The sequence below is a fragment of the Cebus imitator genome, unplaced genomic scaffold (assembly GCF_001604975.1).
Source record: "Cebus imitator isolate Cc_AM_T3 unplaced genomic scaffold, Cebus_imitator-1.0 Scaffold125, whole genome shotgun sequence".
Lineage (NCBI taxonomy): Eukaryota > Metazoa > Chordata > Mammalia > Primates > Cebidae > Cebus > Cebus imitator.
The window spans coordinates 1,146,790-1,171,659 of NW_016107440.1; the positions used below are offsets into that span (position 1 = coordinate 1,146,790).

At 47.0% G+C, this 24,870-nt stretch overlaps 1 protein-coding gene across 4 annotated transcripts; it reads right to left on the reverse strand.

The window, feature by feature from the left end:
* Positions 1 to 5,052: 5,052 nt before the first annotated feature.
* STMN4 (stathmin 4) lies at positions 5,053 to 24,009 on the reverse strand. 4 transcript variants are annotated; one of them, XM_017540399.2, is made up of 8 exons: positions 23,496 to 24,009; positions 13,358 to 13,448; positions 12,089 to 12,184; positions 11,376 to 11,456; positions 10,759 to 10,967; positions 9,657 to 9,848; positions 8,915 to 8,968; positions 5,053 to 6,644 (listed from the first exon to the last, which is right to left on the reverse strand). In XM_017540399.2, the coding sequence occupies exons 2-7, from the start codon at positions 13,368 to 13,370 to the stop codon at positions 8,948 to 8,950; spliced, it is 612 nt and encodes a 203-aa protein (XP_017395888.1). In that variant the 5' UTR covers positions 13,371 to 13,448; positions 23,496 to 24,009; the 3' UTR covers positions 5,053 to 6,644; positions 8,915 to 8,947. The 4 variants fall into 4 exon arrangements, with proteins under 4 accessions (XP_017395888.1, XP_017395890.1, XP_017395887.1 ...); XM_017540401.2 differs by lacking the exon at positions 11,376 to 11,456; XM_017540398.2 differs by lacking the exon at positions 8,915 to 8,968.
* Positions 24,010 to 24,870: the final 861 nt, after the last annotated feature.

Below are 24,870 nucleotides of genomic sequence, written 5' to 3' on the forward strand. Positions count from 1 at the left end.
TTTTAATAGAGACTGGGTTTCACCATATTGGTCAGGCTGGTCTCGAACTTCTAACTTCAGGGTAATCCACTTGCCTCAGCCTTCCAAAGTGATGGGATTACAGGCATGAGCTACTGCTTCCAAACTTGCTGTTCCTTTTCTAAACTCTTAAGGTGGAAACTCAGATTATTGATTTAAAATCTTCCTTTTCTTCTATTTTGGCATTTAAAGATCTAAATTACCCTCTAAGAATTTCTTTAACTGCATCCTATAAATTTTGATATATTTTATTTTTGTTTCCATTTAGTTTAGAATTTTTTTTTTTTTTTTTGAGACAGCTTCTTGCTCTGTTGCCCAGGCTAGAGAGTAGTGGTGCAGTCTCAGCTCACTGCAACCTCCACCTCACGGGTTCAAGTGATTCTCCTGCCTCAGCCTTCTGAGTAGCTGGGATTACATATGTGCGCCACCACACCAGCTAATTTTTGTATTTTTAGTAGAGACGGGGTTTTACCATGTTGGTCAGGCTAGTCTTGAACTTCTGACCTTGTGATCTGCCCACTTTAGTCTCCCAAAGTGCTGGTATTACAGGCATGAGCCATCACGCCCAATTTAGTTTAGAATATTTCTAATTTTCCTTGTGATATACGCTTTCACCCATGAGTTATTTAGAGTGTGTTGCTTAATTCCAAATACCTGGCATTTTCCAGGTATCTTTCTGTTACGAATTCTAGTTAAATTCCATCATGGTATGAGAACTCAGTGTGTGTGATTTCCACCTTCTTAAGTTTTTTATACTTATTTTATAGGCCTGAATATGATCTATCCTGATGAATGTTCCATGTGCACTTAAAAAAGATTGCATATTCTGCTGTTTTGGGGTGTGGTGTTCTTGTGGGTCAAGTTGGTCAATTATTTCTCCTTTCAGTTCCATCAGATTTTGCCTCATGTACAGTATATGGAAACTCTGTTATTAAATGCACATACTCTTAGAATTGTCATGATATCTTAATGAATCAATTCCTTTATCACTGTAAATTGTCCCTTGTTATCTCTGGTCATAGTCCACGTTCTGAACTCTACTTTGTCTTATATGGGTATTGCCACTGCAACTTTTTTTGATTACTGCTTGCATAATATATCTTTATTCATCGTTTTACTTTTAACTAGTCTTTGTATTTATATGCAATGGGTAACTCTTGTCCAGCAGATAACTGAGTCTTGCTTTTTTCACCAGTGTGACAGTCTATGCCTTTTTCATTGGAGTGTTTAGACAACTTAAACTTAGTGTAATTATCACTATTGCTAGATTTAAATATGCCATCTTGTAATTTTCTGTTTGTTCCACTTGTTCTTTGTTTCATTTTACTTCACTGTTTCTCCTGCCTTGTTTTGATTTGGGTAAATTTTTTTAGTATTCTGCTTTATCTTGTCTTGGTTTATCAGCTATAACTTTTTGCCTTTGATTTCATCTTCCTTACTGATGTTGTTTTCACTGTTGCTTCTCTTATCTTGCCCTTTCTTGTCCCCATTTCCTCATCCTGCTGTATCATCAAGGAAATCCAAGGGCCCTTTCATATACATTCTTCCTGGATGAGGAGTTCACTCACTCCTGTGGCTGCAGCCACTGCCCTGATGCCCATTCCAGGGTCCACCCTTGCATCTCCAGCCCTGCCTCTCCTTCTGTGCCTATTCAAAGTCTGCTCATCTTCCAAGGTCCAGCTACGGTTCTGCCTACTCCACTAAGGCTTCTCCAAGGATTTCAGCCCACAGTGACCTGTTCCTCCTCACCCTTGGAAACACTGCCTCAGGCTTAGTTCTTAATTGTGCAGGACTCATCAAACTGTGGTTATGATGGGCCTCCAAAAACCTGTGGTTAGATTTAGTCATTCCACCATGTATATCTGTGTCAAAACATCATGTCATACACAATACATATGTACAACTTAATCTGCCAATGTTAATAAATAAATAAGATCTTTAACAACCAATTGGAATGGATACCAGCCATAGTGAAACTGCCTTTGCAGGCCGGGCGCGGTGGCTCAAGCCTGTAATCCCAGCACTTTGGGAGGCCGAGACGGGTGGATCACGAGGTCAAGAGATCGAGACCATCCTGGTCAACACGGTGAAACCCCGTCTCTACTAAAAATACAAAAAATTAGCTGGGCATGGCGGCGCGTGCCTGTAATCCCAGCTACTCAGGAGGCTGAGGCAGGAGAATTGCCTGAACCCAGGAGGCGGAGGTTGCACCGCGCCATTGCACTCCAGCCTGGGTAACAAGAGTGAAACTCCATCTCAAAAAAAAAAAAAAGAAAGAAAGAAAAAGAAAATGCCTTTGCAAAGAGCATGGCAGTGAGAGACATCACTAATTCCATTTTGCTTCTGACTCCACAAGCTAATGGCCCTGGGTATAGACCAAGCTAACTATTGGAAGTATTTAGTTTATAGTTTAACTTTTAAAGCAAGAATGATAATAGTTCCTTCCTGAAACTAACCCCCTCCTTGTTCAGGACCACAAATGCCTTTGAGAAACTATTGAAGGGCCACAAAATTAGAATCATGACAGGAGCCTGAACTCTGCATAGTGAAGTGACAGCCAGCCATTGTTCCCTGGCTTGCTAACTGCTCAGAAGTCGTGAAGGTGGAGGTCACAGAATTCTTGACTCCCACACTTGCTCCTATAGTTAACATCACTGTTGTAAAACTTAGCTGAGACTGGTCTTGAAAAATGTTTTCCAGACTTTTGCATTCAGGTAGACCAGCTAACACCACCCAGACCTGAATCTGAGATAAGTACCAAAGAGCTGACTCAACAGGGCCTGTGACCCCGACCCAGAAACTGACTCAGTGGGTAAAGACAGTTCCAACACTCCTGTGATTTCACCCCTCATCCAGTCTGCAGCATCCATTCCCTAGCTCCTGCCCACCGAATTATCCTTAAAACCCTAGCCTCCAAGTTCTTGGGATGGTGAATTTGAGAAATAGCCCCCATCCTCCTTCTGGGCTGCCTTGCCATAATGAAATCCTTTCTCTGCTGCAACATGCCTGCTGTCTCAGTGTATTGACTTTATATATGCAGCAGGCAAGAAGAACCCACTGCACTATGGCAACCATGAAGTGAGGGTTTGAGGGCCCTGTGGCACCGAGCTTGAATCCTGTAGTCTTTCTGGATTGTGGGGAGGCACAGAGACTCCCAGGGGAGGGGCTGTACAGCCGGAATGGCAAGGTCACCAGCCAAGCAGAAGGGAAAATGGATGAATCAGGACCTACAATAGCTGTACACCACAAGTTTGTCCACCCTGGCATATGCCAACTTGACATAAATTCTGCCAGTGACCAAAAATAATAGAAAATGAGGTTAAATCTTATTAAATCTTAAAGAAAACAAACCTGGGGAATGACTTGCTAAAATGTAGGGTCCAGGGTAACACTCTTAAAGGATACCATAACTCTGGGTGATTATTTCCATTTCCAAACATCAAAGCAAAGAAATCTACACTTTAACAAGCTCTCAGAGGGACTTTGGCATAAATTGAAATTTTAAGAGCCATGGCTTTGGTAGTTTCATGTGTATCTCCACTGATTTGTAAACTCTTTCAGTGCAAGAATTGCTTTTTAATGCTTGAAAGCTAGTCCCATGCTGAGCACATAATTTGAGTTTTCAGTTTTTAGTGTAAGGAGCTGGGATTATTCGGGTTCTGGGGCAGCCTTGGAGGTGAATTTTAATCTCCTGTATAATCTTCATCAGCCATCCCCATTCTGTCTTACATTCAGCGCTGCAGTAAAGTGCTCACAAAAGGAGCTTCCAGATAAGTTCCCCAACCTCTCTTTCAACAGAAATGCTGCTCCTAATCCCATCCTATATGGTCATTCTGGAGTAGTCACTGCCTGGACATGAAGATTAATAAAACTGGTTTCTGTTTTCAAGGGACATCAAATCTAAGAGATGAAAGTGATAGGTACATAAACAATTACAGCATAATCTAAGCATATAAGAAATATAGAAACACTGACAGAGTTAGGAAACTTTGTATCTGGGCTGAGTTAAAAAGAATGAGTAGTAATTAATTCAACGAGGCAGCGAAGACCAAGCCAAGCAAGGGAACTGTTAGTGCAAAGGATGGGAGCGTCAGTGTAGTTTCTCGGAGAATGAATGACCAAGGGCAGGAGATGGATGAGAGAGTGCTGGGAACAAGGCTTCCTCCTGGCCCTGGGTATTCCAGTGAGGAAATGGAGATGCCATGAGGTAAATCTGTGAAAGTAGACTCTTGAGGCCATCCATGCTCTTGTCTCTGTTTGTTGGGGAAAAAGCTGATTCTTGATGGAGAGGCCACAGCCTCTCTTACCACAGCAGCTTCTAAAGCCTCCGGGGCTGCAGGCTGGATGTCCTGGCTCTGTCTCCATGTTGATACTAAGGCAGTAACCTTCAAAGGGTTTTGACTGCCACCCTTCCGTGAGAAACACATTTTATGCTGTGACCAACACATACATACACAAAATATAAAACTGAAACACCATTTCCATGAAGTAATGCTTCCATTATCGCCTATCGTGCCTTCTACTGTTTTGTTTTTCTATTCTAGTCCATTTAAAAAAGAAAAGAGAGAAAGGTTGGGTGGGATCCACTAAGTTGATCGCAAGATCCAATGAGTCACCACTCACAGCTTGAGAAACCCTATTCTGGGACTCACATCCTAGTTTGGAGGTGTCAAGAAGCAGCACACTGCAATGGCTAAGAATATGGACTCTGAGAGCACATCACCCAATTCAAATCCCTGTTCCCCCATTTGCTACCCGTGTGATCTTGCCAAGTTACTTACCCTTTCTAGACTTCAGTTTTTTTGTCTACCAAATGGGATGATAAGAGTACCCTACATCCTACAGGTGGTGTGAAGATAAGTGAGATGATATAGATGTAAAAGTCCAGAAAAGTGCAGAGCAACTAGTAAGTGCTGCCTAAGCTAGCTGCCACCACCATCATCACCATCATCACCAACATCATCATTATCATCATCATCTTTGATCCCTCCTGTTATCTTATTTTAAAATAAAACTAAATTACAGTACCACTGGTGAGCAGAAGAAAAAAGCTAGACCAAAGCTTTGTTTATTTGCAAAGCTGTACAAAACTGCAGTGTGCAGGGCAGAGTGGGAAGAGGCCCTGGGACCTGGTTAACACAGGCAGCCCCTGCACTCATATTTGTAGGGGAAGGGAGGAGGGGAGCTGCTTTTCCAGCCATAGTTCAGTGTCCTGGAGACCAAGACTGCTGGGTCTGGCTGCCTCCTTTGCCTTCTACTAGCGAACACTTTATTTCCTTGCTCACATTTTCTAATCTACCTAGAATCTCAAACACCCAAAGCATGCAGGACTTCTATGGTTCGAATGTTGCTGTCTCCCCCACATTCATAGGTTGAACCCTAATCCTGACTCTATAGAATTAAGAGATAGGTCCTTAAAAGGTGAGGTCATGAGGACTCCACCCTCACGAATGGGATTTGTGCCTTAAAGAAGAGGCTTAAGGAAGCCCTTTTGCCCTTCCCTTTTGCCATGTGAGGACACAGCAAAAAGGCATCATCTTTGAAGCAGAGGAGAAGCCCTCACTAGACACTGAATCTGCTGGTGCCTTGATAATGGATTTCCCAGACTCCAAAACTGTGAGCAATCAATGTCTGTTATCAATTACCTAGTCTACGGTATTTTGTTATAGCAGTCTGAACGGTTGTGACTAACACACCTTCCTTCTTACAATGCATCTTTGGGACCATATTAGGATGTCAGTTCATTGAAAGGAAGATTGAGTTTCTCTTCCTTTCAATTTAGTGCATGCTCTCCAATAAAGATTAGCCCACAGAGGGGATTTTAAAGAACAGAAGAGAAAATCTTTCAATTATATCAAAGGCTGGCATGATTCAACCCACCTCACCCAGACCCCAGATGCTCAAATGGCAAAATTAAGAAAGCAAAGGGCATCTGCCATCAGATGGATGAAAGCCAGATTTTGAGAACTTTTTAAATGACCCAAAGGACACATTCAGGAAATAAAGAATTGGACACTTGGAGTCAAGGTTTCATTGGTCATGATGATCAAAAAATGATGGTTCACACACACACACACAGACCTCATCCCACCTGCTGCAGGGCGGAAGCGACACCTCTGGTCCTCACACCCCCTCTGGCTGGGCCCTGCGGAGGGCCCTGCAGCTGCCGCCCCACCCAGGACTCTGTCCTTCACCCTGAAGTTCTACTGCCCTGGTCTCCATCTCCCTCAACACAGTGCCTGGAGGCTCCATGTCCAGGTAGAGATGTGAAAATCAGATCTGCGCCGGGCAGGGTTGCAGCATCCTCGAGTTCTTCTACGTCTCCCTCTCCCAAACTTTCTCCTCTCCCCTCTCCCACCCCATCACTGTTACCCGGAAACAAATAGGATGGCTTCACTGGTCAATTCTTAACATGTACAAACACCAAAAGCAGAGGAAACGCCCCTTGGCCACCCCCCTCCCCCCAAACCCCAGTGCTGGGAGTGCAGCCGGCGGGCGAGGCTGCCTGGAACGTGGAGCTGCTGGAGCTGTCCGGCTGACCTGGCAACTTCTTTGGCCTCTGGGCTTTACCTGGAGGCCTCTTCCTTCAGCTCCTTGTTTTTCCGCACCTCCTCGGCGTGCTTGTCCTGAGAAGGAAGGGAGGGAAAAGGGCAGGTCACACAAGGCTGCCGGGGACAAAAAGGGAGGCCAAAGTGCAAGAGAACCAAAAGCAAAGAGTGGCCACCATGGGCAGTGAAGAGCTGTGTCTGCAAAGGCATCCTGAGAGGGGCAGAAGGTGGCAGGTGAGGCTGGCAGGAGGCAGGGGCGAGCCTACTGGTGTGTCCCTGGGGATCTCAAGGGCTTGTGGGTCCCAACCTGTGGCAGGGGCCCACCTTACAGTGACCCTGGGCCCCCCTCCTAGCCTCTCCCTCCCTCACCTGGCTGTTCTGTGGTTTGGCTTAAATTGTATGGCTTGACTTCATATAAGGAACTGCTGGGGGGTAGTTTGTGCCAGAGGAGCAGGCAGAACAGACAGGCCTCACTGCAAGCATCTCCTACAAATCACATGCGCCTGCCTGCTGCTTCTAGTTCTCATCCATCTCCTTTGCTAGAATTGCCTTAACCCTGTTGGTGAAAGATGAGGACACTTTGATTTTACTTTGTTATTATTTAAACAAAAATAGAGATGGGGTCTTGCTATGTTGCCCAGGCTGGTCTCTAACTCTTGGCCTAAAATGATCCTCCCACCTCTGTTTCCCAAAGTTCTGGGATTACAGGTGTGAGCCACTGTGGCCAGGTGTGGACTCTTAAAGTACAAACCAACAGAAGAATTTTGAAAATGTTGCCCAACTCCAAAAAGTGGACTTTCTTACACCTATCGTAAGAGAACCTTCTTTTATTTCACAGGGTAGTGCAGCCAGAAGATGGTATCTGCCTTCCAAGGCCCATCTGCAGAAGTATCTTGGCTGGCCTCAGTTCTCTGATCTTTAAAGAAAAGGGCATAGACAGGCGGCTCTTACACCCCTCAGGTTCTGTGATGTTTAGCGTTCACCTGGTCACTGTGCATATTGCTGGGTTCTCTATTAGATGGTGACTTTCCTAGGGCAGTGACCACATCTTCCTCTTCTTGCTATTTCCCAGTTTCTACTATGGTGCCTTACACATGGCAAGCACTCAACAAATCTTGTCCTTCCCAAAGCCTGGCACTGTCACATCCAGATGACAGAATCAGCCCAGAGTAGACCCACTGAGGCAGCCCAGGTTTTCAGGATAAATTATAAACTACAAGTCGGTTCCTGCAGACACTCTAGAACTTTCCGTGGCCTAGGAGTTGTGTACACAGTCCAAAACTTTGGTACTTATCAGCATGACCGAGGAAGCACCATCCCTAGACAGCCGGGGTCGGTGTTCTGGGAAACGATCCAAGTATGTTTATTTTTTAATTTTATACCAAGCGAGTCTGACACGTGGGGTCTGTGACCCACACAAACACTGGCACAGCAGGCATTGTGGAAGGTGTCCATGGCCTGGTGCACAGGTGGACAGGGCATAAAACATAAACCCAACTCTCACCCAACCTCCTGCCTCCACCAGTGGGTAAAGGAAAGTAAGGACCAAGGTCCCAGAAGGATGCCAACCCCTCAAATGTCTGCTCTGACGTCACACCTCTTTGAGTCTCCCCCACCTCCACAGCTATCACTCTGCTAAATGGACCTTTCCAATCTCTCTGCCTCTGAATCTACCGCCATTCTTGGGTGAGCACACAGGGCAGAGCCCTAGGTTCTGCACTCCCTTTCCTTGGCCTCCAAAGTCTCTCTTGATGACAAAAGGCTGGCAGGACAGTCACAGGCTGGTCTCCTTGAACCACTTGGTTTTGGAGCCAAAGAGCTGGCTGCTAGTCCTAGCTGCACTGCTTGTTGGTTTCATGACCTTGGGCAAGTCATTTGATCTTTGTGGACGTGTTTTTCTTATCTGCAAAATAAGCATAACACCTGTCCAGCTTGCTTCAGGAGCTTGTGAGGATAGTGGCCTGATGAAAGTGTTTTGCAGAGTCTCTCAAGTGCTATATCCTGGGTGGAGCCTCAGTGATTTCTTTTGGGTCTGGCTCAGGGCCATGCCCCCTCTTAGCCCAACCCCAGGTTTTTGTTAAGAGTTTGCTCCAAGTCATCCCTCCATAACTGGGGAAGCCTGAGGGCTGACCCAGATCACCTCCCTCCCATGTGACGCTTGGTGGAGGCCCTGCCGAGCCTTGCACGCTGGTGCATCAGAGCACAGTGTCTGCTGCATGCTGGCCAGTTCCAGGGCCTACGCAACATTCAGACCCCTCGTGAAGAAACCAGATCTTTCTAGGACCTGTTGCCAAGGGCCTGAGACTCTAGGTGGATAGGCAGGAAGGCACGGGGACCACGCTGCTCACCATGGGACGAGGCCACCGATCAGGTCCCGGGAGTCACCGCGCAGCAGGCGGTTCCTGGAAATAAAACACAGAGCTGGAGCTCTCCCAGGAGCTGCAGGAGAAACTGGGGCGGCCTTGAGACTCAGGAAATGAGGCCAGCGTGTTCTCAGCAGAACGGGCCGGTATTCTGCTGACACACAGAACCAACCCCGGCCTCATGGTTCTCCTATTTAGGTGACACTGTTTCATTTATTGACAAAAGGCAACATATTGGAAAGACCTGTGACTCACTGGGTCTGTGTCAAGGGGTTTAGAGAGAATCATGTTTCCTGCTCGATGGGAAACTCACTCATCATACCCGTGACTTAGAGCCAAGAGCTCAAGAAAGCATCCTTCCTTCCATCAAATCAGTCCACTCAATGATGAAGTTGGAATGTACAATTGCTTGTCTATCTCTACTCCTTTGTATCAGACAGGCTTCTTCTAGAAAATCAGATATATACTCTCCCTAAGACAATAAGGAATTTTAATTGTGTAGCTATGCAGAAAAGCCCCCAAGGAAACCCTGATTCTGGTTCGTTTCTTGCCTCTGACTTCCTGGATCATCCCTTCGGAATTCTCTAACGATCCTGCCCAAGAGAAAGATCCCAATTCCTGCCCGAGGCTGCTTCCTCCCTGAGATGATCAGTAGGTCCCCGCGTACTTGCTGCAGAAGGAAAACAGCATGACCCAGGAGCCTCCTCTCTAGCCAGGGACCACTAACCTTCTCTTGCAGCCGTTCCAACATGGCGGCGAGGTGGGCCTCCCGGTTCTCCTTGTTGGATTCCATCTTCTGGGCCAGTTTTTCCTTAGCCATCTTGATGAAGTTGTTGTTTTCCTCAATGGCTTTTTGGATCACCTCTCTCTCATGTTCCCGTTTCTCTGCTAGGTGCTTCAGGAGCTCTGCTTCCTGGTACTGGGGAAGCAAAAAGGCAGAAGGTGGCCCTTCCCAGTGAGTGCACCAGGGTTAATTTCACCATTGTGGTTGCAAAGCTGCACACCCAGAACCTTCACCTCCCTGGGCCTTGTCCCCAGCCCATTAGCAGGAAGCAAAGACACTTCCTAAATTTTTCCACCCCTTCAGAGCCTTCCACATTCTTTGATTTTTTTTTTTTTACCAGACTTTTCCTAAATACCTTCAGGGCCCTTTTGCTCATTACCATTATTCATTCATTCATTCATTCAAAAACACTAAATGATCTTATACTATGTACCAGGCACTGGTCTAACAGCTTGGGGACAAAACAAGTCTCATGGAGATGAACACATATAAATCACTAAAACCCAGACTAGTATGGACATATGCCCTAAGGTATAGACAGGATGCACTGAAGGAATTCAAGATAGGAGATTATTTTCTGCTTGAAAGATGAAAAAAAAATTTCACTTAGACGATGGCATCAGAATCAAGCCACAAGAATCCATAGGAGGCACAGAAGGCATCCGGGCCTGAGATGCCCCACACCGTGATCTTCTCTCCCTGCTCCAAGGAAGGAGCTCTTTCCTTCATTCCCTAGCCTTTCCCTAAATCCTTAGCATTTGTCAAAGTTTTATTTTTGCCACTGTGCATTATAAGGCCACCTGTTGAAGGAACGTAGTGCAGTGTCCTTTCCCCTTAACCAAACGGTGAGCTCCTAGAGGCCAGGGGCGTTTGGCTCTTTGTTTCCCTCAACAGTGCCTCATTCTCCACCACACACTTGGGAGATGCTCCCTACATTTTGCAGATTAGTGATAAGCTTACCCCAGCTCAGGTCCACCACCTGTCTTCTCCACCTCTCTCCCCCTTTATGCTGAGAGGGAGGAAAGAAGGAAAGGACCACATTTACCTTCCTTCGCTCCTCAGCTGCTTCTAGTTTCTTCTGGATCTCTTCCAGGGATGGGTCTCGCCGCCTGGGCAGGGAGGCATTGAACTCGGGCACCCCATCAAAGGAGGGTGGTTTCAGGATGACTTCAAAGGACTGGCCTGAGGTGCATTTGTTCAGCTCAATGACTTCCATGTCGGAAATGACGCACCAGTTCAGGTCCACTGTGTCTGCTACAGAGGGCAGAGAAGGGGCTGCTCACGTCCTGAAGAATGCATGGGCACCCAGCAAGCACTCAGCGCATGCACACGGCAGTGGGAGAGCTGGGGCCCCATGCAAGCTGGAGGCTGGGGTCCAGCTCAGTCCTGCACCTGGGCACCTAAGGACGATGGGCTCTGACGTGCTGAAGGAGTTTGTAGCCACAGTGAGGCTTCAGCCCCCAAGAGTAGAGGCCCCAGGCAATGTGATTTCCTACGACACTGGCTGCTTTTGCCTTTGCTTCCCCCACCGGCCTCCTCTGATGGCTGAGCTGCTCTATTTGTCCTCTGTGGTGACAGGCAGGGGTGTGTTGGCCCCCGCCCACCCCCGGCCGCTGCCATCTGACGCTCGCCCTGCGGACCCCTCCGCTGCCTCCCTCCTACCCTGCGCTCTTCTTTCTCTCCAGTCAGCACTGTCTTTCCGCTGGCTTTCATCCTTCCTCCTACACTGTCTCCCACACCAGCCTAGACAGAAAAAACAACCTCAGGTCATCCAAGCACGCCTGCTTCTTGGTGCCAGACCAAACCCATCCCTGCTTCCAACCAGGACATTAGGAGGTGACCTGGTCACTGAGCACCCGTGGTGAGGACGTGGCCACCCAGTGCTCCCTACTGTTGTCTTGGGGCTGTCCCAGCTACAAGCCTCACACAGCACAGCCATCACAAAGCCTCCTCTTCCTACCGCTGGACTCTCCCAGAGCATTCTCTGCCCTTCCCAGAGGAGACCTGTTGGCCTGGAAACTCACATCGTCTCATCTTCTCCTTTGGTTATGTTCCCCATGGGCAGAATCTCTGTCTGGCTCACCTTTGCATCCCCCCCACCTCGATTTGTTGGACGCATGCACAGAGGTGACAATAAGATCAAGTGAACTCTGGGGAAGCCTGACGCAGACCTTCATGGGCTCTCCTAGTGTCCAGGCTGCACCGCTGCAGCTCAGACCCTCAGGCTCAGCTGCTGGGATTTCATCGGCTCTGGGAAGGAAACCGTGTTTTGGGAAGAGAGTTTCATTGAACTGGGGTCGGGGTGCAGGACCCATGAGAACAGGACACAGGGCCCCTTCCCTGCCCCTCACTTTCCTGGCTGAGCCTTCACTGACCTTCATATTTGTAAGACGACTTATTCAGGGGGTCAGCCAGGAAGCAGGAGCAGAACAAGGACACCAGCGGGAGCTCCTTCATCTTCTCTTTGTAGGCTGTGGAAACACCAGGCAGGTGAGGACGGCACCCCTCCCAGCCTCAGAAGCCAGTGTCCTGGTGGGTCTGGGGCTCTGAGCAGCCCAGGGTTCCACAAAGGCACTCAAACCACACAGACCCATGCCGAGGCTGGGCATCTGGGCCCTTTGCCCTGAGCAGCATTGTTCAGGATGCCTGTGTGGGATTCGAACCCACTCCGGTCTCCTGTGGAAACCTGAGCCTTCCAGTGCACCAGATCCTTCTCCCCAGTATGTCTCCTCCCCTTCCAGACCATAAAGCAAATGCCATCATGGAAAAGTCCCAAGCACCAGTGCTTCAGCTCTCTCTCTCCCAACATCTGCACCAGTACATTCCCTTTCTTTTGCTCCAGGATACAGGAGACCCACACTCCATTTTACTCCCAAGACTTGCCAGCGCTGGCCTGAAGAGTTAAGGAGCTGGATAGGAGGGGGCCATCTTCACCACCATCCCTCCGTTCTGCCCCTCATGAGGTCAGGCTGTGAGCCTTCTCTGACCTTTCTAACAGTGTGCAGAGCCAGGGGGTTGCTGGTATCCCAGAAAGCCGAAGCATATCCCCGCCACCCTGTCTGTCTGTGTTTGGGATGTCAGGGGTCAGAGCTGCCCTGGCTCCTGACAGCCCCTCCTCCCACCGTCTTGGAGCCTGTGTGTCTGGTTGCTCAGGCTGCAGCCCTTAGCTGACCCCTAGCCCAGTGCTGGTGCTCCCCCATCCTCATTTCCTTGTAAAATTTTTTGTTGAGATGAGGGTCTCAATATCTTGCCCAGGATGGACTCAAACTCCTGGGCTCAAGCGATCGTCGTGCCTCAGCCTCCTGATATCAGGGACTATGGGCAGAGGCCACTGCACCTGGCTTCCTTTTATAAATTTGAAACTACATGTAACTGCAAAAATAATATATAGTCATTATAAAAACTTTAAAAAATATAACACATATACAGATGAGCAAAAGGAAGAAAATCTCAGCTGTGATGTACCCCCACCACTTACTCAACTTGTCGCCTGTGGTGACAGGCAGCGGTGTGCCTCCTGTCACTGCCTGCCCCCACCCCGTGTGCTTTCTGCCCAAGGTGTGTTTCCCTGCTTCTGCGAGAACATGTTGGGTCGGGGCAGGGGGAATAGGCTGTGCCCCATCACACGTGATGTTTGTACCTACCAGCAAGGGTCATGTTTCTGGGATCTGGTGGCTGAATCTAGCTGAAAGTCACAGAGTGGGTCTGTCACCAGCTCAGGATGCTGTCACCGGCCTGAGAAAAGGAAAAGGATTTTACCATCGATGGGTTAGACAGGTTATTCTCATAAGGAACATCTTTACACACTGGAGAGAGGATCTCAGCGGTACCTCATTTGCTCTTCCCCCAGGCCCTCTCCCCATCAACTGTCCCTGAGGGTCCCCCACCCAGACCTCCCTCTCACATCATGCTAAGCAAGCTCAGATTCCATGCACTCATGATACTTCCTAACTGGCTTTCCAGTCTCAAGCCCCCCGGTGCGTGCAAACTTGGGTTTCCCAAAAACATATAGGTCAAGGGGTGTTCATCTGTCTCCCTCTACAGCTAGGAACCTGGCCCAATTCAAAGGTTAGAGTGAGAGGCAAATCCTCTGACAGAATCAGCTGGGAGGCATTCATAAAACAACTGTGTGTCCTGAACTTCTCCCCTCACGTGCCCCAGAACTCTTTGGGCCACTTCTGATATGGGATGAGAGGGAATTGGGCATGGGTGTTAACAGGCCTTTTCAGATGCCTCTCACCTTCCCTTTCCCAAGATGACTGACCTAAGCTGTGCTTGGCCCTAGTTAAGAGAATCCGGGACACAGGAAAGAAAAGAATTAAGAAATCATATCTCATCACCGGGCCAGCACACCGCCAGAAATCAGCATGCGGAATTGCTATGGGGCACAGAGATGGGACTCCACACCCCCAGCATGAGCCAGGGAATCCAGGAGGGGTCCCTGGTGTTGGGTCCCAAGAGCTGGCAGGAGGGTATTCTCTAGGGAACATCACGGGCAAGGGTCAGGATGAGAACACCGCTCAGTGTTCATGGAATCAAGTCGAGCTGGTTGACGCCAGATCAGAAAGTGGGAAGAGAGGACGACACAGGAGAGGCAGGGAAGGAGCAGATCTGGGTGGACGTGATGGGAGCCCATGAAGGCTACTACCAAGAGAGTGAGGAGCAGTCAGCAGTGCGTGCCAGTCATCAGGACCATTTGATCCTTGGCCACCCTCTGTGGTCACTGTGCCAGGAGAAGGTGGCAAAAGCCAGCAGATTCACCGCCCACATCATCACCAGCCAAAGAGACTCTGAGACCCACTTCAGGCGCCTTGCCTTTCTTTGCTGGCTGGGGACTGGCAGGGGGAGCAAACGGGAGCAGTCAACTCAGTTCTGGCTTTCGGGCTAGTCCACAGTGGGTCAAATACTAGCATCACCTCTCTTACTACCTCCGCTATTCTCTTTCTCCATCTTAATCCTGCGCTGAGCTGTGCAAATTAAATGAGAAAAGCCCATGGATAGTATCCAGCAGACGGGAAGCACTGAATAAATGTTAGTCTCCTTGGCCGTGTCTTTTGCATCAGGGCAGTACCAGGTGCCACACACCTGCTTCAGAGCCATTACCTCTGGCCCCACAAGTGAGGACTGTTGCTTCCATGTACAGATGGGGAAACTGAGGCTCAGAGGGTTTCTGTGCCTGCTCAGGGTGATGCCACTAGGAAGTTAGATTGCCCCTTTGAAGCGAGGTGCAGCTGGACTTAAAGTGCTTTGTTCTCCTCGTTCTTGTTGTTGTGCTTTGGAGCCAGAGGCCGCTGTCAGATTGCAGCACAATGGGTCTTCTCTCTGCAGAGCTAAGCGGGTCCTGATGGTACCAGTGAGTCCCTGAACAGAGAGGCAGGCCTGGTGCCTGCATGCGACTTCCCTGGTCATGAGACCCCCATCCCACAGTCTCTGCTTATGGCCAGGCTGACTGACAAGTCACTCGCAGAGTGAGTCAGCCATGCCAGAGAGGCCTTGGACTTTACCTGGGGAAAGGATCAGAAACAGAAGCCTGAATAGGTGGAGAGGAAGCAGAGAGGGATGCCTGAGAAAGAAGGCAGACTGAGTAGGAGGAGGCAGTTGGAGTCAGGGAATGTGCCCCCAGCCTGAGCTAGAAATGATGATAGGACCCTGTGCTCATGGAGCACCCAGCACCCACCACATTTTCCCAGTCAAATTTTGCATGAAGCTGGCCTAGGCTGACAAGACAGGCATCATCAGCTTTGCTTTCAGATGAAGAACCTGGGCTTCAGGGAAGTTAAGACGCTTGCCTGAGGTCACACAGCTCTAAGGGCGCAGAGCTGAGTCTACTCATCCGGGACGAGGGGACAGCCAACATGGTCACCAGGGCAGCTTTGAATGAGAAGACAGATATGCCAAAGGGAGGCCCCAGCAGGGCACTTTCATGCAACCCACACTCCCAGGCTTTCTGTAACGCAGCTTATGTCCAGGGGGCAGACAGAAGAGCACGAAGCTCTCAGACAACACATGGCCACCTGGGTGCATGCCTGACCTCTTAGTGCCTCTGACTGCCAGCATGACAGCGTGAGCAAGGATTTTGTTGATCACTGTAAGAAATGCCCCGAGAATGCTTGCAGGATGTGTCAGATTCCATGTGGACTATTTTTGAGGGATATGCAGGTAATGCATGTCCCAGTGGCTTGAATAGAGTTGTCCCTGGCAAGGGTTTCAGAAGACAAATCTAGGAACTCTGGCCAAGAATCAGGAAGAATACTTCCATGGGTGTGGGAGCAATGAATTCTGATTAAGGTCCTCTAACCACAAGCAGTACAAGAAGACGGTTCTTTAAGTCTGTGCCCTATTACCAATCTTCTTAAAAATCCAGTTGAGGTTATGTATTTACCCAAAATTAGCTGCATAAGCTATGTAAATACCACATTTATTTGCTTTGAGATGGAATCATGTCAGCCCAGAACAGTGGCCCTGGTTATTTCATGCTGATCAAAAGGCTCTGATTGGCAGCCATGTGTCTTCTTTGGGTTTTAAATCAAAAGGAGATAAATTATTTTTTCATGAATGTGGTTTTCATTCTTTCTACAATATTTATTGAGCATTTAATTCTGTGCCAAGCCCTCTGCTAGATCCTAAAATAACCACAGGAGTTTTTGTTGGTGGGAAAGTGAAACAGGCCCCTGGACGGGTATCTAGAGCCACTGGCGCCTTTGGACGCTCTGCAGATGCTCTGCAGGCCTCGGAATGGTCTTCTGCAATACTGTCAACCATGCCATAAATGGAGAAGTGGTGGGGAATTAGAGCGTGGACCAAGAATGAACCAGAGAGACATATGGAGGAAAACTGGGCAAAACAGAACAGCATGTGATTCACTGGCTCTGGGGGAAATGGCATTATTTAATCACTGCTCAGGCTCTTGCTTCCAAGAGCATCAAGAGGAAAAGATGATGGGGACCTGGACAAGGGCAGCTCCCAGAGGATGCCTAACCGGCTTAGGCTTCTAGGAAATAAGCACCTATGATAAAAGCAGAACTCTGCAGGCCTGAGTCCGAGGAGTCCTTCTTAGCACTAACAGCTATGGTGAGAGGCAAGTCAGAAAAGGAAAATTAAGCTGGAAAAGTGACAGCCCCAAATAATCCACAATGATGGGATTTTCTGGGTTATTTTTATTTCCAATTTAATATATGCAGAAGAGGCTGGGCATGGTAGCTCACACCTGTAATCCCAACGCTTTGGGAGGCTAAGGCAGGCAGATCACGAGACCAGCCTGGCCAACATGGTGAAACCCCATCTCTATTAAAAATACAAAAATTATCTGGGCATGGTGTTGGGTGCCTGTAGTCCCAGCCAGCTACCCAGGAGGCTGGGCAGGAGAATAGCTTGAACCCGGGAGGCGGAGGTTGCAGTGAGCCAAGATCACGCCACTGCATTTCAGCCTGGCTGACAGAGTGAGTCTTTGTTTCTCCCTCTCTCTCTCTCTCCCTCTCTCTCTCTCTGTCTCTCTTGATATATATAGAGAGGTAAATATATAGATAGATAGATATGTATGTATGTGTGTGTGTATATGTGTATATGTGTATATGTATATATATATGCAGAATAATCAGCATGACAGAAGTAAAGCTTCGGGGCATGGACTTCCATTCAGGGTTGCTGGAGAGCATATGAGGCATGTGACCCAGGTGCCATATGAGGTCCTGGGTCAAAAGCACATGAAAGTGTCAACACATAAGGCAAGCCCTTTTCATCTTACTACCAGTAACAACAATGTAAACTGAATAGTGTGTAGTGCTTTACAAGTATATCTATAGGCAGATGTGCATCTTATAAATAATGCTTTAATTACAGACATATTCACATTATATTTTAGAAATTCTATATGACAGAAAAAAAAAAAAAGAAAAATCCCTGTAGTCTTGCTACTTTACGCTATCGGCATTTTCTTCTAGGCTTTTTTCCTCTCTGTTATTTTTACATAATTGTAATCGGGGAATCTACAATAAAAACCTTTTTTTTAAGATAGAGATGCCGTCTCACTGTGTTGTCCAGGCTGGTCTCAAGCTCCTGCACTCAAGTGATCCTCTGGCCTCAGTCTCTCAAAGTGCTAGGATTATAGGCGTGAGCCACCACTCCCAGCCAGGGCATACACATTTTATCATTTCATTCCCCACACCAAATCCTGTACCCACTTAACAGATCATCAATTTAGGTAAGTGACTTAATTTGCCCAAAGTCGTACAAGTAGAAAGTGATAAAGATGGGATTTGAATCGAAATCTCCTTATAACAAAGCCCATGCAAGTTCTGATAAAGCTCCATGCTATGTCCTCATATCCAAGGCCACCCGAGATGTAAGTGAAATGGCTGATTGCTGGAGGCATGTGATTGTAAGGCCAGACAAATACCTTATATTAGCCTCCCTTCTATGGGTGCATTCCATGCTTAAAATGCTCACCATTATATCTATCATTTAGCTCAGGCATTGCCTCAGAGAGTCTCTTAAAATGCACCAAGCTTCTGGCCCCCATTCAACTACACTGAACGAAATTCCTTATCTTTTGCAATACCGCTCTTGTTTTCTTTACACTTTCATTCTCCAGTGCTTTGTAAACGTTGCATATTCCTTTTAATTTTAGCTTTCTGTTAAATCTTTTATGTTTATATTTCACTACCTTAAGAAGAAAAGAGTATCTAATGATTTTATTTGTGTGAGATGAGAGGTTTAGCAACAAACCTCTCTCTACAAACCTTCTGGTTTTGTCAGAATTATCTGGATTTTCAGTTCTGGACTATCATTACTGGATTCTTTCTTACATTATTCATTCAACAAATATTTATTGAGGCTCCACTATGTACACTATGCAAGGCGCTAGGTATACAGTGATGTTCTTACAAACACATGCCCTAGCCTCAAGATATTTGGCATTTGCATTTAGCTTTATAACTATGCCAACTATAACTAGACAATGATTCTAAATTGTGGCGTTTTCTTTGTTCATGACCATCATTGATACCACGTGATTTTTTCTGATAATTTTTTAATTTGATAATTTTTTTGATTAGCTAGAGTACTTCTTGGAGTAATTGTTTTTCAGAAAAGCTCATGGTATGTTTTTTGTCGTTGTTGGTTTTGTTTTTTGTTTTTGTTTTTGTTTTGAGATGGAGTCTCCCTCTGTCACCCAGGCTGGAGTCCAGTGGTGCAATATCTCGGCTCACTGCAACCTCTGCCTCCCGGGTTCAAGCAATTAACCTGCCTCGGCCCCCTGAGGAGCTGGGATTACTGGCATGTGCCACCAGGCCCAGATAATTTTTGTATTTGCAGTAGAGTTGGAATTTCACCTTGTTGGCCAGGCTAGTCTTGAACTCCTGACTTCAAGTGATCTGTCCGCCTCGGCCTCCCAAAGTGTTGGGATTACAGGCGTGAGCTACCGTGCCCAGCCCATGGCATGTTTCTTAAGTCCTTCCTTAGGCATCTGGTTTATGGTAGATGCAGATGCTAGACAGCCCTGTCCAGGATCAATAGTAGAATTGTGTTTGTGTTGTGGGCAGACAGAGCCTGCCTGAAAGGTGCTATCCCCTATCCACTGCTATCCACATACTCAGTGTGAACTTTTCTCCCTCTGGTCTGGCTGTCTAAGCACAGACTCCCCACATGGTCCACTGACAGTCTACACTCTTTCCATCCTACCCAGCTGGGTCTTTCATCCAAGATCCACGCTCTACTCCTTTTTCTAGATTCACATTCTCCAGTTGGTTATCCAAACTCTAGAGTTGCCTAAAGCCCATCATGAAGCAGGCCAACCAGCCCCAGGTTCCTGCCCTTTCTGATCTGTTCTGTTCTCCTGCCTCCCACCATCCACCTCTGACAGCAGGACCCTTAGGGAGTGGACAAGCAGCTCTCAGTTTTAATTGATAGAAAAGGCCAGTGAACTTTGGGCTTCAGTGGGGAGGGATAGGTATGTCTCTGTGTGTGTAGGAAATGGAGTGGGAGCACTCACATGTGTGTGTAGGGGGTGGGGTGGGAGTGTTCAGATGTGGGACTTCATGTGTGTGCATGCACATGTATGTAGGAAGGGGGCAGGTGTATGTGCATTCATGTGTCTTCCTAGAGGGACTAGAGATGTAAAACTCTGAAAAGAAAAATGAAACAGTTTTTTAAATGGCAGAGAAGAATTTTTAGTATCCATCCCTCCCTAAAGAAAAACAGAAAAAGCAACCTTTTCCAGGCTGTCACATCTCTAAGCATAGCAAATGGTAATTTAATAAGCAAACCAAATTACACATGATGCATTATTTCTCAAGCTTAAAAAAAAAAAAAAAAAAACAGTTTTGGCCAGGGGCGGTGGCTCATGCCGGCACTTTGAAAGGCCAAGGCCAGCAGATCACCTGAGGTCAGGAGTTCAAGACCAGCCTGGCCAACATGGTGAAACCCTGTCTCCACTAAAAATACCAAAAATTAGCCAGGCATAGTGGCAGGCACCTGTAATCCCAGCTACTTAGGAGGCTTAGACAGGAGAATCACTCAAACCTGGGAGGTGGAGGTTGCAGTGAGCCAAGATCATACCACTGCACTCTAGCCTGGGCAACAAGAGCAAAACTCCATTTCAAAAAAACCAAACAAAAGCAAACAAAAAAACGGTTTGGTTCTCTAAGTGATATTATAAAAATTACACTTTACATGTTGTATAATTCCCCAAAATTTCTGTTCCTCCCCCAACAAAAGCAGTTTCATTTCTCCCCATCTGTGTCTTCAAAAATCTCTGGGAATTGTGTGTTTCCAAATGAGAATCTCCAGGTAAGTATGAAATAATATAAAGATATCAAAGGGAGCAGAGGAGACAATCTTAGGGGTTCTTGAAAAATTAAGCCTTTCTTTAATTATGATCTTAATAATTAAATATCTTATTATTTAAAAGCAAGAACACAAAGGATCTGAATTTTTCCATTCCTTCTGTATAGTTGGTTTAATGTAGACACTAGCCTCCCTTCTTTATCTCTCTCTTATCTTTTTAATTTCTTTGCCCCTTGTTCCTTTTTACTGTTCAACCACCTTATTCCCTGAACCTCAGCTTGTCAATCTTCGTTGCTCTATTTTAAAAGTCGTCAATCAGCCCACATCCCCCTACAGGAAAAATGGGGTTAAAATGGCCTAGTCCAATGAAAGAAGACAGCCACTTGGCCCTTGGGTTTCTTTTATTGAACCAAAGTGAATTCTAGCTATTAAGTAGCCATCCAAGCAAAAATGCAAGACACTTCCACTGCCCCTCCACCTCTATTCGGCAACCTGACCAGTATGGACAATATTAGACCAAACTTCTCCATCTTTAATAGGTCCTTTAGAATGAAGTAACTCACTAAAGAAGGACAGCTTCCCATAAAAAACAATATTTGGATTTGATCGCAACTTAAAGGAACTTATTTTTTACCTGGGAATAGGGACACACAGTGTGCAACGTGGATGAACCTTGAGGAAGGTGAAATAAGCCAATCACAAAAGACAAGTACTGTATGATTCCATTATCTGAGGTACCTAGAGGAGTTAAATTTATAGAGACAGAATGTAGAATGAGGTTTTCCAGGGGCTGGAGCAAGGAGGAATGGGGAGTTAGTGTTTAATGGGTATGGAGTTTCAGTTTTGCAAGAGGAAAACAGTTCTGAAGATTGGATATGTAACAATGTGAATCTTAATACCACTGATGTGTACACTTAAAAACAGAATGGCCAATTTTATGTTATGTGTATTTACCACAATTAAATTTTTTTAAAAAGTTTGAATATCTATTAGTTTTCCATAGGCTTATAGACTTAGGAGAGGTAATTAGAGGTCACTTGGCCTAATATTTCTCAAATGTTTTTGAGTGAAACTCACAAAAAGTGCTACATTTTATATCATGATTTGGTATGTATATGTCATGATATGGATAGATACAGATATATATGATTATGAATACAGACATATATGTACATTTGTACACACAAATATACACATAACTGATCCGTAACTAAAGACAGCATAGGAAGCAATATTTATCCCACTATATGAGATGTGCTCTCATTTTTTCCTACTCTATCTTATTTCATTTTATTAAATAAATAAAATTAACAAAATTAACAAAATACCATTTACAATCCATAAATTGATTTCACAGTGTACTAATGGATCTAACCTAGACCAATCCCTAACATAATGTAAAAATCTTCTCCAAAGCCTCCCTGCTGGGTGGCCATCCAACTTCTGCTTGAGTGCCTTCAGTGATGGGGAACTCACTCCCTACAGGGCAGCATGCTCTATGGTAGACTCATCTAGCGTTTGCAGATCCTGCTCACTCCAGAGCTTTTCCAGGAGTGGCCTGGGTGGAGCTGGGAATGCTGGGAGGGCTGGGACAAGCTGACAGGTGCTCCGTGGTTTCCAAGAGGGGTGAAAACACAGCTCCTAGCAATGAGCTGTGTTTTCACCGAATGAGCCAGAGACTGGGGCAGCATTGCTGGGAGACTCTGGCTTCCTTCTATGGAGCTGCTGATCAGACCTTTTCCCCTCTGCCTTCTCACCGCTCCAGCACTATGATTATATCCTCATCTGAAGGATGATCTCATTCTCCTAGCACCCGCCTATGGGAGAGGTTTCCTCCCACTGAGAGGCAAGGGGCTCAGCCTCAGGTTGAGACAGATTCCCCCACAGTCCCTCTCAACCTCCCACCCACCCCTTGAGCCTCAGCAGGCCACCTCTGGCCATCCCCACCTTGTATTCTCTTGGTCTTGATACAGGGGGTATACCTTCCCGGGGTATTCAGACAAGGGTGCCTAAACATTGCTGACCTCTCCCTCCCACCCCCGTACATAAACACACACACACACACACATACACACACACACACACACACTCACTCTCTCTCTCTCTCTTTCTCTCACACACACACACACACACACACACACACACACACACAGCATCCTGGAGACTGGTCCATGTTCAGGACAAGACTCCACCACACCTGATTGTGTCTTCCTGGGAGAAATAAAACAAAGGCAGCACCGCCACGTGGGAACAGCTGGCCACTGGACATCAAAACCCTGGGTCCCAGGATAAGAAATGAATGATGCCTAAACTCCTGGCAAGGACGGTGGGCTGAATGAGGAGCGGGGCTGGCCAGGGCCCCAGTCAAGGACCAGGGCGTGGCAGTTCTGGGTGTCTGCAGTTTTCAGCTTTGAAGCCAGCCACCTCTGGCCAGGTAGGATCAGGCTGACCTCAGGGTGGGGCGGGGCCAGGAGGAGGTGATGATCTCATTGCATCCTTAGAACCAAGAGAAGAAAGTAACCCGTGCATAAATAGAGGCGAAGGAAAAGATGGGTGGTAAAAATGGGAATGGGAGACAAGAAAAGCTGTGTCTGAGGAAGAAAAGGTAAAAACACAGGAGAGCATCCCACTTGAAAGGGATCTTCAGGTCACAGCCAGCTGCAGGGGCAGTCAGGCTCCACACAAAACCTTTCTCCCTAGGCAACAAAACACTTTTATGCAGAAATAACTCACGATGGCATCTGACAATTCCCACTCATCCTGCCTCTCCTGAGTTCTGGAATAAAAATGACATCGGAGCCCACCCTCACCCCTTGGCTGAGCACCATTCTTTCTGCCTCACCCTATTTACCCCAAGATCTAACAAAGTTTAATTGATTGAGTAAAACCAAAGGCAATACAATAGGTGTTAGACCCCTTGCTTCTCCCCACTGTGGCTGCTGTCTTGTTTTTTCTTTTGCCTGAAAAGCCTCAAATTAGTTGCATTTTATTTTTACTTACGTGCAGTCCAGTTAGAAGCGAGCTGCTCTCTTCCTCACTCCCTCAATTAGTGGTACCCTGGGCTTCTCTCAACATCAGCACCACTGATCGCTCTCGCCATGACATCACCTCCAAGCTCTGTGATTGGCCAGCAGTGGGTTGCTTGGCAATTGGACAGTCTCCTCTGGTGGAGCAGGGATTGCCTGAGTGAGTAACTCTTAGCAGGCCAGGGAGTGGAAGATGATGTCAGACAAAGAGCCTGCTTTCTCTGCTGCCTGTGGAGCTGGAGATCCAGAGGGTGAGGGTGGAGAGGAAGAAAGGAAGAGGGAGTGGTACAGGAAAGGTTGGGGATAGGGCACAGCTTGTGAGCTGGGCGAATAATGAATGATTTCCAGAATCTTTAGGTCTTTTAAATCTGGGGGTGAGAGAATACGGAACCCAGGGAAGAAATAAAAAAGAACAGATGAACCCTAAAAATAGCTTCCTGGAGGGCTTGGTGCCTGTTTCCAGCCCCGTCAGAAGGGCTGGTGGGTTTGAACGATGACTCAGAAGGCGTGGGGTTGCGGGGGGGCTGCAAAAACCCCAGGCTTGGGAGCTGATAAGAGCCCTGCACTGGAGTCTCTGGAGAGTAAGGCTTCCCTCTGGCCACCTTTGCAAAGGTATCAGCCACATCTGTGCTGTGGTGTTTGACCAACACTAGTAGGTCCTCACTGCCCCTCCCATCCAGCTCACCTGGGCCTTCCAGAGGGAGCCACAGGTAGGAAGATGGAGGGGTCATTAAATGGTGATTCCTAAATATAGTGGATTTTTAAATTTTTTCAATAGGTTTTTGGGAAGCAGGTGGTGTTTGGTTACATGAATAAGTTCGTTAGTGGTGATTTCTGAGATGTTGGTGCACCCATCACCTGAGCAGTGTACACTGTCCCCAATGTGTAGTCTTTTATCCCTCACTCTCCTCCCACTCTTTCCCCCAACTCCCCAAAGTCCATTGTATCATTCTGATGCCTTTGTATGCTCAGAGCTTGGCTCGCACTTATGAGTGATAACATACGATGTTTGGTTTTCCACTCCTGAGTTGCTTCACTGAGAAAAATGGTCTCCAGTTCCATCTAGGTTGCTGCAAATGCCAGTATTTCGTTCCTTTTTTTTTTTTTGAGATGGGGTCTTGCTCTGTCACCCAGAGTGAAGTGCAGTGGTGCTATCTCGGCTCACTGCAACCTCTGCCTCTCAGGTTCAAGCAATTATACTGCTTCAGCCTCCCGAGTAGCTGGGACTACAGGCGAGTACTACCACACTCAGCTAATTTTTTGTATTTTTAGTAGAGATGGGGTTTCACCATGTTAGCCAGGATGGTCTCCATCTTCTGACCTCTTGATCCACCTGCCTCGGCCTCCCA

Bases quoted from the DNA above. Each gene is read 5' to 3' on its own strand.
- STMN4 (XM_017540398.2), bottom strand. The intron at 10,968-11,375 runs GTAGGAGGGAGG...TGCCCTCTGTAG, and splicing joins GAGAGAAAGAAGAGCGCAGG to CAGACACAGTGGACCTGAAC. The intron at 9,849-10,758 runs GTAAATGTGGTC...TTGCTTCCCCAG, and splicing joins CAGCTGAGGAGCGAAGGAAG to TACCAGGAAGCAGAGCTCCT.